Source organism: Rattus norvegicus, chromosome 14, assembly GCF_036323735.1.
Source record: "Rattus norvegicus strain BN/NHsdMcwi chromosome 14, GRCr8, whole genome shotgun sequence".
In the NCBI taxonomy this organism is placed as follows: Eukaryota; Metazoa; Chordata; class Mammalia; order Rodentia; family Muridae; genus Rattus; species Rattus norvegicus.
In genome coordinates, this window is record NC_086032.1 from 83,490,064 (window position 1) to 83,503,082 (window position 13,019).

Consider the following 13,019-nt stretch of genomic DNA (forward strand, 5'->3'; position numbering starts at 1 on the left):
AAGAACTAGTCCTAGTGACTCCAAGTGGGAGCAGACCCAAACCTACACCAGCGACGGCATGAACAAACCCGTGCTAACAGGAGGCAGGATGCCGATGGTCTTGCTAACCAAGTCAAATGTGTGAGGCTCAAACTGCTTCCAAGCGGGTGGTATCCCACTTCTGACCTGACTGGTGGTTTGTTTGGTAAGACTGGGCCCAGGTGTGTTGAGACCCAGGGAGAACAACTTAAGGAGGCTCTCGCTCTTGCACTCCAGGGCGTCCATGTTGCTTACATTGGCAGTGCAGTGCTGAGCACAGCTGCCTTCCTAGGCATCTTGCTTACCTCACCCATGTCCCAGCCCTACTGCTCAGTTTGTGGTATTTACTGAGCTGTATCACTAAGCCATATATTCTTCTGCATGCATATAATAATTAGACATAAAGTGTTAAGGGATCTGATCTACCTCGACCATAAGGAATATATATCTCTATCTCTATCTCTATCTCTATCTCTCTCTCTCTATCTATCTATATATATATATCTTAAGTAGATAATTTCTTAAGAATATCAGAATAAAACATTAGACTACATTAAATGAACAGCTTTTCTTTACCAAAAGATCACTTAAAGAAGATAAGACAAGCCACAAAATAATCAAATTATTGCAACATAAATAAGTAAAAAACAATGATTATCAGAATATTTTCTTTTAATTATGTGCACTGTGCATGTCTGTCTGTCTGTCTGCTGTGCACACGGTACAGGTGCCCTCAGAGCCTAGACAATGGATCCCTCTGAAGTTACAGGCAGCAGTGAGCCCCTGACGTGGGTGTTGGGGACTGAATTTGGGTACCCTGGAAGAGCAACAGACACTGTTAGCTACTGAGCTATTTCTCTGGCCCCCAGGATATTTTTGCATGGATGAAGAGAGATAACTCTGTGCACCAGAAGACCAGAATGACTAACGAAAATATGCTCAAGCATCAATTATAAGAAAATATGCTAAAATTATGAGGTGTTAGCATATCAAGCAGACTACTGAAAAGGTAAATTCTGGTAATAATAAGTTTACAAGAATACAGTATCTCTCTTCCACTGCTGGTATAATAAATATGGGTATAGCACTTTGGAAAACTATTTTGTGCTTTCTAACAAAGTTGAAAATGTGTAAACCTGTGGTGGCTTGAGTAAGAGCCCCACAGGCTCGTATATTTGAATGTTTAGTTATCAGGGACTAGCACTGTTTGAGAAGAATTAGCTCAATTAGGAGGTGTGGCCTTGCTGGAGTAGGTGTAGCCTTATTGGAGAAAGCTGGGGTGGCCTTTGAGCTAAAAGGCCATGCTAAGTCCAGACTCCTTTCTGCTTAGGGATCAGGATACAGCTCTCGGAGACTGTTCCAGTGCCTACCTGAACGCAACCATGTCCCCTGTCATGATGACAATGGACTAACCTAGAACTGTAACCAAGCTTTTATAAGCTGTCGCTTCAGCATGGTGTCTCTTAACAGCAACAGAGCTGTGATTTAGACAAAGCCTGAAACTGGTGTATTCCCGGCAGACACTCGTTTGCATGTGCACCAGTAAGTGTGCATATACGTGTGGCGCACACCCAGCGCTCAGCATGTGGAAGCAGAGCTCAGTGGATCTCCATGAGTTCCAGGCCAGCCAGACTACGCTATCCAGACAGGAGAGACCTTGCAGTGACGCGGGAGGCTGAAGCATGTCCCTCCCCATAGACCCAGGGATCACCTGAGCTTAGTGTGGGCAACACAGATTCTGTCTCAAACAACAAAAGCCAAGGTCAATCTAATTCCAGTACATGAGAGATGCGAAGCAGGCAGATTTCCATGAGTTCTAGGCCAGCCTTGTCTATAGAGCAAGTTTCAGGTCAAGCAGGGCTCCATAGTGAAACTGTCTCAATAACAACAAAAATAAAACAAAACAAAAACCCAAACAAACAAAAACAGTAGAATACAGCAGTGGAAAGGAAAAGAACCACATGCAATAATGAGATCACATTCTTGAGAGTCAAGCAAAAGACAGTAATGACAGAGTTCGCAAGCATAACTACGTCTATATGTTTACTCAAACTAATACTCTGAGGTGGGAAGATTACAGGGAAGGACTGTCAGAGCGATAAGGAGAACTTTTCTCATTTTTTATTTTAAGTAATAAAGGTAAAGGTTCCGTGTATCTGTACGTGTCAGAATGTGCATGCAAATACTTTCTAGGAAGAAAACACTTGGATAATTTGGTGGAGAATGTCACAGTCCTCAAGTCACTGAATACTCTCAACAACTAACTGGCTCACTAAGAGAAGAACTGCTCATGTTTCCACAAAGTCCAGACCCCTGTCACTGCCAGGCTGGTCTGCTCACATGTATTTGGCAAAAGAGAAAGACAATCTGCCTTTTATTTTCCTTTTTGGTTATTCTGGTCTCAGATAGCCCAGGTTGACCTCACACCTATTATGTAATGGAGGCTGCTCACGAGCTTCTGTTATCCCCACATTGCTCCTAGGGTTGGCGACCTGGACAACCACGCCTGCCTTCTTAATTACGTTTAGTCTTTATACGTAGGCATGCACATAGGAGAGTGGGTGCCCAGGGCGGCTGGAGGTGACAGCTCTCCCTAGAAGCTGAAGTTGTGGGTGGTTGTGAAGCATCAGGCATAGGTGCTGGAAATGAAACTGGGGCCTCTACAAGAGCAGGATGAGCTCTTAACCACGGGGCCATTTTGCCAGTCCCTTTAACATTTTTCTTCTTTCTTTCATTCTTTTTTTTTTTAAAGACAGGGTTTCTCTGGAGCCTTGGCTTTCGTGGATCTCCCTGTGTAGGGCAGGCTGACTGTGAACTCACAGAGGTCCCCCTGCCTCTGCCTTCCATGGACTGGAACTAGTGGCATGCTCTCTCATATTCAGCTGTTAAGTTTTTTTCTTCAAAATAAAAAATAGTCTCGTCATTTTCTTAACCACTGTTGTTATTATGATGATTAGCTTTTCCATGTTAGCTGTATCTGCTCTGACATGGAACCAAAAGAAAAATGATGTACCAGAACCTTGTTATTTTCATGCCTGACACTGTGAAAAAGCTTTAAAACAAAAGACAAAAAAACCCCATGTTTGGTTACTTTTGCTATATTAACCCAACTGAGACTAGGCTCTCCCCTGGGATACACTAAGCACATAGCACCGAGGTAAGGATTTAGAAGGTGCTTTTAGAAGCACCTAGCATAGTTAGCCAACACATTTTTGTTGTTGCTGTTGTTATTGTTGTGTGTATGGATGTTTTGCCTGTACGTGTGTCTGTTCAGCATGTGTGTACCTGGTACTCATGGAGTCCAGAAGAGGGTGTCAGATCCCCTGGAACTAAAGTTACAGATGGTTGAGAGCTGCCATGTAGGTGCTTGGAGTAGAACCTGGGTCCATTGGGAAGGCGGCCAGTGCTCTTAACTGCAAAGCCAACACTACAGCCTCTATAGTCATCTTTTAAAAGTAGAATTCTAAAACAAAAACATTATTTTTATAGTATCCCTCTCCACGAAACAGCCTGAAGATGTTTTTGTTTCCCTACAATGTTAGCACACAGCAAACTTTATTATCCAGATAACTGCCAAGTCATGGTATGGGCCTTCCGACTACAAAACAGAGCCTTAGCAAGTACACAGCTTTAAGTCCTCGCAGACACAAGCAGAGTCAAGGGCTCTGGGCTCTACTGAGCACTGGTACTGGCTGCAAGCTCCCAAGCCCTCAGCCCTCTCCACCGATCGAACCTCCATGCTTGTCATGGATGTCGATATCGTTCCTCCCTCCCCCACTTCCCTTCTCTGACTCAGGTTAATCCGTAAAATTTTTCCTCCCTAACCCTCATGACAGTTACTACAGTGACCAAGAGCTAATGTATACTTCTATTGACTATGAACATGTCAGATACTTATTTTTAAGTACTATAAAACACACTGGATTTTGTTCCTATTGCTAGACATTCTCATACAACAGCATATATTCCCCTCTAGAGGACCTTTTGACTAAAACATCCTTGACGTCACAGGCTAGTTTGTTTCAGTTTTCATAGCTGGCATGCTCCAGTGGACTCTGTTACTGTGACATGACCTAAATACAAACTGGAAATGTCACTATGTTTAAGTGAAGCAATGAAGGATCACTAAAAGTTGGCCTTACTTGGCTGCTGGAGGCCTCCTCTTCCTCATCCCAGTCTAGACCCTGATGGGCTATCTCAGTAGTGCCGTTGTCCTGACTGACACAGTCTATACCCTGAGGGGCTATCCCAGTAGTGCTGTCGTCCTGACCGACACTGTTCTCCCCATCCAGCATTCTGGTGGCCTCAGTTGTGACTTTTAATTTCATGCTGTGAAAGTCAGAGGAGACTGAACCCATTTGAAGGCTCACGGGCTCACCCTCAAACAATAGGAAGTGTGAATTCACCCCTTCTTTAAAACCAGGGGGTTGGTAATCATGTGGGGTCACTGCAGAAAAGACAAAAATATTGCAAATTAAGTTTCAATAGAGCAAGTGACATTAATACTTAACATACAGTAAAACGTTCTCTCAGATGTCTCTGAATCCTTCTGCCTATACACGACATCACCTGAGCACAGAACAAGGAATTTGACCAAAGGTCTCTCTACCTACCTGAGTTATAATAGTGGAGTTTCATAGTGAGTATGACATCATTAGGAAGGGGTCCAAGGTTCTGCATCAGGACATACAACTGGCGGATGAGTAGGGAGCAGGCTTTCTTAACATCTTTACTGTGTGCCCCACTTTCAAAGCTCGTGCTGCTGCTGTAGTCACAGAAAAACGGCACCTTTCAATCATAAAACATTCACAATATACTCCAAAACAATGTTCTGGCTCTGTCATATAATAAATGAAACATTAGGACATTTTGCAGACAGTTTTTAAGAGGTAACCTAAGAAAATGATGGTATTTTCTGCAATGTATACTCACAGAATCTCTGACTAACAGACACACCTAAAGCATTTTAGATATCACTTTAAAATTTTGGCTTTCAAATAATCACATGTCATAATAATGCGAACAATGGACTGTAATTAGGTGACCTGGCATCTAATATCAGCTGTACTCTGAGCAGCTGAATGACCTCGGTCAAGTCATGCACACACATCTAGGTCAGTCGGCCCATTTGCGAGATAAGCTTATGGGCACTTCTGCAGCTCTGTGAGCGTGAAACCAGTCACTAGCTCATGCTTATCTGCCATCTGATTGTCTCTCAGAGAAATCCCCTCCTCACGCTGACATAGATTACTAAAGCTCTATTCTTCTGGCTTCTTTTTTGTCTACACTTCGACACTCCAGGCTGCTGCCAAATTACTTCTCCCAATAAGAAGGTCTGCCTATGTCACCTTCTTGCTTAAGTTTTCTATTGCACCTGTCACCTCTGAACCAAACGTGAGAACGGCTTATGTACAACCATTTTTCGCCACCACCCACCCCTGCAGCTGTCACCCAGTGTGTGTCACCACATGCATCTGCAGCCATACTGTGCTTCGCTTCTCCTCCCGATGCTCCCATAGCACGTACCTAGCTCATGTGCATTTCTTCACGAAGTCTCCCTCTACTCTGCACCTCCCCTAGGAGAACTATCTGTTCCACATACACTATGAATGGCTAAATCTTTCATCTCCATTGGGTTTGGTATTCACGTACCCAATATTTGCTGAATTAATAAATGAATGAAAGAGTTGGGCTAATTATCTTCTAATTCAAATTTTTTTATTTCTCTACTAAGTTTTCTTCCCAATTAGTCTCACTTTTGAGTGTCTTCAAGGACACACTACAATGGCAATATATTTGCAGTACCCTGAATACACTGGCACTTAGCACGGCAACGTAATCTCAAGTACTTAAACTGTTAGGTCTCTCCCTGATTTCTGGAGGCAGTGAGAGATCACAAAGTAAACAAACATATATTAACTGGATATTTTAGCTTCTCTATCAATTTCCAACAACTTCAAAGTTCTGTCTACCAGGATCTTTAATCAGCCAGAATGAATGGGTATAGATATGTGGCTCGGGAAACATCAGAAGATATTAAGGGCCCTCATTTAAGCAGTATTTCTAGAAATTTCTATTATACATCACCTTCTCACCTCCTGAGTATCTGAAAAGCTCACCCACTTGCTTTACTGTCTACCTCTCAGCATATGTGTCTCTAAAACAAACAAAGACTAACCTGGTTGTCCAGAATATGTATGCTGCAGGTTTGGAGAATAAGGACAACTGTTTAAGGGGGTAGGGGGAGCATGAAATATGCCATATACATATACTGGGCTTGGGAGAGCACAGCCTTGCCTATACGTTAAGTTCAAAGTCAGCCTGAGTCACATAAGATGCTGTCTCAAAGACAAAGTGCTGTACAACCTGTAAAATCGTCTATAAGTACGAATTAATGGTGGCTAATGTTTGAACTACCCATTCTGGAACTGACTTTTATATCTGAGTACTTTCTGCAAGTCTCACAACTGAGGGGATAATTCAGGAGGTGTGCATTGGAAAGAAAGCATAAAGACAAATTTCCCCCAGAACTGTTCCTCTCAGGATATCTATCTCCTCATTTACAGACTTTCATTAACAGTCTTTTATAGAATCTGTCCTTCTCTCCCATCTCATCAGCAGTCCTCAGCTCGCTATACCTGTTGGCTGATCTGAAACCAAAAGCTTCTGAGAGAAGAATGATGCACCTTAACAAACTTCTCCATACACTCTAGGGCCTTCCCTGGTTTTGCTCTGTGACCCATTACTGTATCTAAAAACATGGATTTAAGACTAGATCGGGCTGTGTGGTGGTGGCACACACACCTTTAGGGCCAACACTTGAAGACAGAGAAAGGCATTTGAGGCCAGCCTGGTCTACATAGTGAGTTCCACGACAGCCAGGGCTACACAGAGAAACCCTGTCTCAAAAACAACAACAATGACAACAACAAAAGACTTGATAGGAAAATATGGTGTACATGGGTTTTCCCATATAACGACACACATATGAAATGGTGTGTGCATGTGTATAGATAAGCAACTGACAGCATTTGCACATACAGGCAAATAATCCAGGAGTTTCATTTCCCTCAGGCTCAGTATTTCCTCTATCCAAAATGGAAAGAATTAACATCTTCGCCTGCCAACAGAGCTACTGGACTAATAGCCAGAGACAATTGTATGGGTCCTTTCTCTAACATCACGTTGACAGCCTTAATATATTTTAAAATTAAATCTTCTGCTCCTTCAAGGTGTATTAGTATTTGTCGTTATTTGCAGGTGTGTGCGTACTGTCGGTATGTGCAATGAGTGCAGGTATCCTCAGAGGCGTGACTCGCCGGGACGGAGCTGGAGTAAGTAAGCCACCTGATGCAGGCCTTTGGACTGATTAGGCACCAAGCCCTCTGGAACAGTTGCTTTCCTAACCACAGAGCCATGTCCCAGCCCCTTTCCACCACTGCCTCAAACTTCATCAGCCAAATTTATTGACTTCAGACCTTAAAACAATATTATAATTTCTATTTGTGATAGTGAGGTTTTATAGGGCTACGAGAAAATTACACAAAGATGTAAGATTTCCACCAGCCATATAAAAGCTTATATTTACTGCACTCCCATACATTTCTCATGTTCATTAAACAATTAGAATCTACCTGTCAAAGTCCATACTGGTTCCCTTTTTTGTGTATTTGAATTTGAATTGGTATATCTCAGTCACTTTCTAGAAAAACCAAAGAGAGCAGAGAAAGAAGTTAATTTTGAAACAAAACCAGATTTTTACCTCATAAAAGGAATATTTCACTGAATATCTCCTATGTTTCTGTATGTTTGTCTCACAGCATTACTTTATCAAGGAGTAGTTGTTCCAGATATATAATAACTTAATCTCTCTCCTCTCAGCTAAAAATAAAGTTAGGTAGCAAATATTTCCATTAGGTATTACCAGTTGAAGAACCAGTCACTCATGTAGTGAATATTTTATCAAATTATCTACTTTGAGGTAGAAACTGGAGTCATTGTGGTGAACGAGATAGAAAAGTTTTTCCATAGAATCCACAGAGCTAGCTAGTAAACAAAGAAAATAAGGTAATTTCAGATAGAAATGGTGCTGTGGACAATGTGAAGCAGATGCTGTGGTAGAAAGTACATACTGAGGAGAAAGAAGGGCTAATTAGATTTAGAAGGGTCAAGAAAGATTTGCCCAAAGATGTGGTATTTTGTGATGAGCTTCAAGAAGGCTCAGTCATATACAGACCTGTGGGACGAAGCCTCACAGACAGAACAGTAATGCAAAAGCTCTGACCTGGGCGGGAATGCATTTCTCAGAATCCACGAAGAAGCCAGAAGAAGCCAGCTCGCTGACAGCGAGAGATGCGGCTGTGAGACTGTGTTGACAGTAACATCTTGGACATTGTTCTAAGTTCATCAAAGTCTACTGAAAGTTTAAACAGGTTCCTAAAGCTCTCTATGGACCTGAAGGTGTGCTGGTTTGAATAAGAATGGCCCTGATAGGCTCATCTATTTGAATGCTTAGTCACCAAGAATAGAGTGGATCTATTTGAAAGGATTAGAAGGATCAGGAGCATAGCCTTGTTGGAGGAAGTGTTTCACTGGTAACACCAGGCCCAGTGTCTGTCGGTCTTGTCTGTCCATCTCCTCCCATCCAATCTTGGCTACAGATCGGGCTCTAGCTATTAATACTGCTCCAGTGTCTGCTGTGTGCTGATGTTCCTCACCACAATGATCACGGACTCAACCCCGACACTGTGAGTGAGCCCCGGTTTAACGCTTGTTCTTCTAAGAACTAAGCAGACAGGGAATGAGCGAGCAGGAATGATGGTGCACGCCTTTAATCCCAGCACTTGGAGGCAAAGGCAGGCAGATCTCTGTGTGCTTGAGGTCAGTCTGCTCCCCACAGTGTGTGTTCTAGGACAGCCGGGGATAAACAGAAAAATCCTCTCTCAAGGGAAAAAGAGGAAGGGAAGGGAAGGGAGGGGAAGGGAGGGGAGGGGAAGGGAAGGGAGGGGAGGGGAGGGGAGGGAAAGGGAAGGGAAGGGAAGGGAGGGGAGGGGAGGGGAAGGGAAGGGAAGGTACAAAGGAAAGGGAGGGGAAGGGAAGGGAAGGGAAGGGAGGAAGAATACAGGCAGGGAAGCCACAAGGACATCTAGAAAGTCACTGTGGTGATTAGGGAAGACATAAGTGAATGACTATAGGAATTTTAAAAATTGGAAAAGGAACTGAAGAACTAGGGCATTAAGTTTTGTTTCCTTCACAAGAAGCTGTTACTGCTATCTGCTCTCATCACTGTGATGAAATATAGAAAACAAATTTCATCATTAAAACATATTCAAATAGTTCTTTCAGGCCAGTGACATGGTTCGGAGGGTAAAAGTGCTTACACTGCAAGCCTGACAACACAAGTTTTATCCCAGGAACCCAGAGTAGAAGCTCAAATTGTTCTCTAATCTCCGTACATTTGCCACTCACACCTGCGCATGCACACACAGGCACACACACAACTTAAAATGCTTTAGCTTAAAAATAATTGTTTTTCCCAGATAAATTATACAGTTTGCAGACAGAGCTAAGGATGCTAAAGACAGATAAAGTGTGAATTGAAATCAGAACGCCGAATATGAACCCTCGTTCACCTGACAACGTGGAGAAGAGGATGCTAGACTGATCAAAAGCAGTTTTCATGTTCCTGCTACTTATCTCTAAGATTTGAGCTCAAAGCTCTGCTGATCTTTAGTTGACAACTTAACCTCAGGTGATCAAGTCCTGGAAATTAGCTCACACTGCCTGAACCTAAGGAGATGACTGTAGTGAGCTAATGTTAAAAGAGAACGCTTGTGTAACTGCTCGGCCTGTTTGCGGGAGGCTGCTCTGTGCACACAATAGCAGAGACAGGTCAGCTCAGAGGTGGCTGCAGGAGCCTAAGGCAGCAGCAAGTTCACTTCAGGCTGGCTAGACGCAGCGGCCTCGCTTAGCCGGGTGCCAAGGATGATCTCCTGTAACACAAACAGCGCCTATTCTTCTTGCCTGCCCTTGCTTCTAGTCCACTCTAGCCTCTTAGTACTATGAGAATGCATTTTGTAAATAAAAGAGACCTTTAAGTAGTTGGTCATTTTTTATTATTTGATTCCTAAATCAGTTGTTTCACCGTTGAGATATATAACTGTTTTTAAAAGATGTTAATCCCAGTGCTGGAGAGATGGCTTAGGTTAAGAGCACTTTTTACTCCTACAGAGGAGTTGGGAGGCTTAAAATTGCCTGGAACTAGTTCTAGGGGATCTGACCCACTTCCGGATTCTAAGGGCACTGCACATACATGATGCACACACAGACAAGTAGATACAAATGCACATAAATATGAAGAGCAATTATTTTAAGGTGTTCATTCTTGGTAATTTCACCATGTTCAAACTGTTTCTCGCTCCCTATTCCAAGCTACTGGAAAGACACCTCAGGTCTATCTCCAAAGTGAATCACACATTCATGTGATCTTTACTCTCTGTTCTCTAGCTAAGAGTTTTTGAAAATATAAACCAGGCCAGGTACAGATTCCATAAGCTTGCACTCCCAACTCCCAACTACTCAGGAAGCTGAGGCAGGGAAATCACAATTGAAGGCCAGCCTTCAATTGAGGTATCCATCTCAATGTTAGAAAGAAAAAGAGAGAGAGAGAGAGAGAGAGAGAGAGAGAGAGAGAGAGAGAGAGAGAGAGAGAGCGCAAGCGTCAGGGATCTAGGCAAGGCCTGAGTCCAAGTCCTCAAACTACAACAAAAATAAGCATTTCAGGTACGGATCAAACCATGTCTGTCTGATCCGTGTCTGTCTGTCCTCCTCCCAGCCCCTCTGCTGGCCCCACTGTCCTTGTAATGACACCTATGGTGCCGCCCCCTTCTCTGTCATCCACTTAGCTCTTCTGCCATCCCCCTTTTTCATTCATGAGACAGACACAGGGCATCTTCCCATCCTAGGGTCCCAGTGTGTCTATATTCTGGATTGCACCACCAGCAGTCTGAGGTAGGTGTCATTGTCAGAACTGATGAAGCTAGTACGTGTGGAGCAGTCTGACTCCAGAACCTGGCATGCTACCCTCAGTACTGTCCTGCTGTCAAATACAGGGCTCTGCACAGGTCTGGAAGAGCTGAGTCCTGATTATCCCATCTCAGTTCCAGTAGTAGTCCAGCCCCCAGGGATGTTCGCTATGGCTTTGCCAATCTAAAACAGTCATCCAAGCCCTCCCTCTGTGATCTTTACCTCATCACTGACGAGTACAACACCTTTTCAAACTTTCTTCATGGCATTATGACCTTAAACGCCTTACTAAAGTCTATTTACTTACTGTTTATCCTTCTTCATACAAAAATAAGTTTCTAGAGGTCAGAAATTAGGTCTGTCCCATCGACAGCTGTAAATAGACAGAGTTCATCTTCAAGTAGAATTTCATCTTATAAGGATTCATTCTTGACCAAGTTTTTCTATGTTGTGCAACTAACCTAGAACTAATGATCCTCCTGCCTCAGCCTCCTGAGTGCTGTGATCATAGGTATGTGCCACCACACCTGGTCTCTAATAGAGAAGCTTTCTTAAAAAGTCTCTAGGCCAGGCTTAAACCCAACACTCAGGAGGCAGAGGGAGGCAGATCTCTTTGAGGCCAGCCTGGTCTACAGAGCAAGTTCCAGAACAGCCAGGGCTACACAGAGAAACCCTGTCTCAAAAAAACAAAACCAACCAACCAACCAAACGAATGAATACACAAAGTCTCTGAACACATATTTCAGAATCACCTATTTTTCTGTGACTGAAACAGGCAATTACAATTGTGCGTTGATCAGCAACGGCACAAAGGTCTAGATAATGAAGCACACGGTAACACTGCTCACCAAGCTCACACATGTAATGCTTTTGTCTTGTGTTTCAAGGCACGGTTTCTCTGGGTAGCCCTGGCTGTCCTGGAAGTTGCTCTAAGTCCAAACTAGCCTGAGATGTCCAGAGACCCGCCTGCCTCTGCTCCTGAGTGCTGGGACTGAAGGCCTTCGCCCCTACTGCCCAGCTCGTTAATGTAACCTTAGTAATTTATCACTAATTTAGATTTATTTGCCTTGAATGCCTCCCACATTTCAGTGTATGCTTACTTTAGTTTTCAGGCTCTCTTTCAGGACAGCAATCAGAACAAAAGTGTAAACGTAAATGTACTACGGCTGTGTGCATGGCTCCTAACTCCATCAGCTTCTGGACTAGAGAAACACACTCGGATTTCAGCTATGGTTCAACTGCTGTACTGTGATACGTTCTCCACAGGAGGGCTGCAACTTTAGGCCCATGTGTAAAGTATATTTTTATCCCTAGTAAATATTAATACTGTTATTTTTGTGCCATTTTGTTTTAGGGAAGGCTATCCTTTCAGTGATGACTCAAGCTGCTGGCACAAGATCAATAATGCCAGAGATTGGGTTGATCTGAAAATGTTGTCTCATGATTGTTTAAAAGAATGAGGTCAGAGAGCCACAGTTTTCTCAGTGACCTGATGTTAGGCAGCAGCCAGGCCATAAAACAGTGGAACCTTGTGTGTGCTTTCAGATACTATGAACACTGTAGAACTATTGTAGTCGTGGAACTGGAATCATGGCCATAGTGATCTGAATGAGAGATGTCCCTCAAAGTCTGTCATTTATACACTTAGTCCTCAGGTGGTGGCAGTGCTTGGGGACACTGGGAACTTTAGGAGGAATCTGGTTGGTGTCACTGGGGGGTGGGCTTTGGTGGTTTATAACCTCATTTCCAGTTGTAGTTTGCTCTCTCTGCTTTGTGCTGTGGTTGAAGATGTGAGCACTCGGCTTCCTGGCCCTGCTTGCTATGCCTCCTTGCCATGATGAACTCCTCTCCGGAACTGCGAGCCAAAGTAAACTCTTGTCTAAGTTGCTCTTGGCGATGGCATTTTGTCCAGCAGTCGGAAAGCACTAATACAATTGCTCGCTTTGTTTTGGGTTTTGTTTTTAAAAAAAAAAAAA

The 13,019-nt window shown here is 43.4% G+C and overlaps 1 protein-coding gene across 8 annotated transcripts in view; it reads right to left on the bottom strand.

Moving 5' to 3' along the window:
* Nucleotides 1-13,019, bottom strand: part of Hormad2 (HORMA domain containing 2) — an 85,461-nt gene that overhangs the window by 51,509 nt on the left and 20,933 nt on the right. For 5 of the 8 annotated variants that reach the window (XM_039092294.2, XM_008770343.4, XM_008770342.4 and 2 more), the window contains 3 exons: nucleotides 7,653-7,720; nucleotides 4,632-4,783; nucleotides 4,161-4,465 (listed from right to left, as the gene is read on the bottom strand). The exons of 1 other annotated variant lie outside the window; for it this stretch is intronic. In XM_039092294.2, coding sequence (XP_038948222.1) covers nucleotides 4,161-4,465; nucleotides 4,632-4,783; nucleotides 7,653-7,720 — 525 coding nt within the window. The remainder of the gene's footprint in view (nucleotides 1-4,160; nucleotides 4,466-4,631; nucleotides 4,784-7,652; nucleotides 7,721-13,019) is intronic. 2 more of the 8 variants (XM_063273476.1, NM_001017501.1) reach the window with 2 other exon arrangements.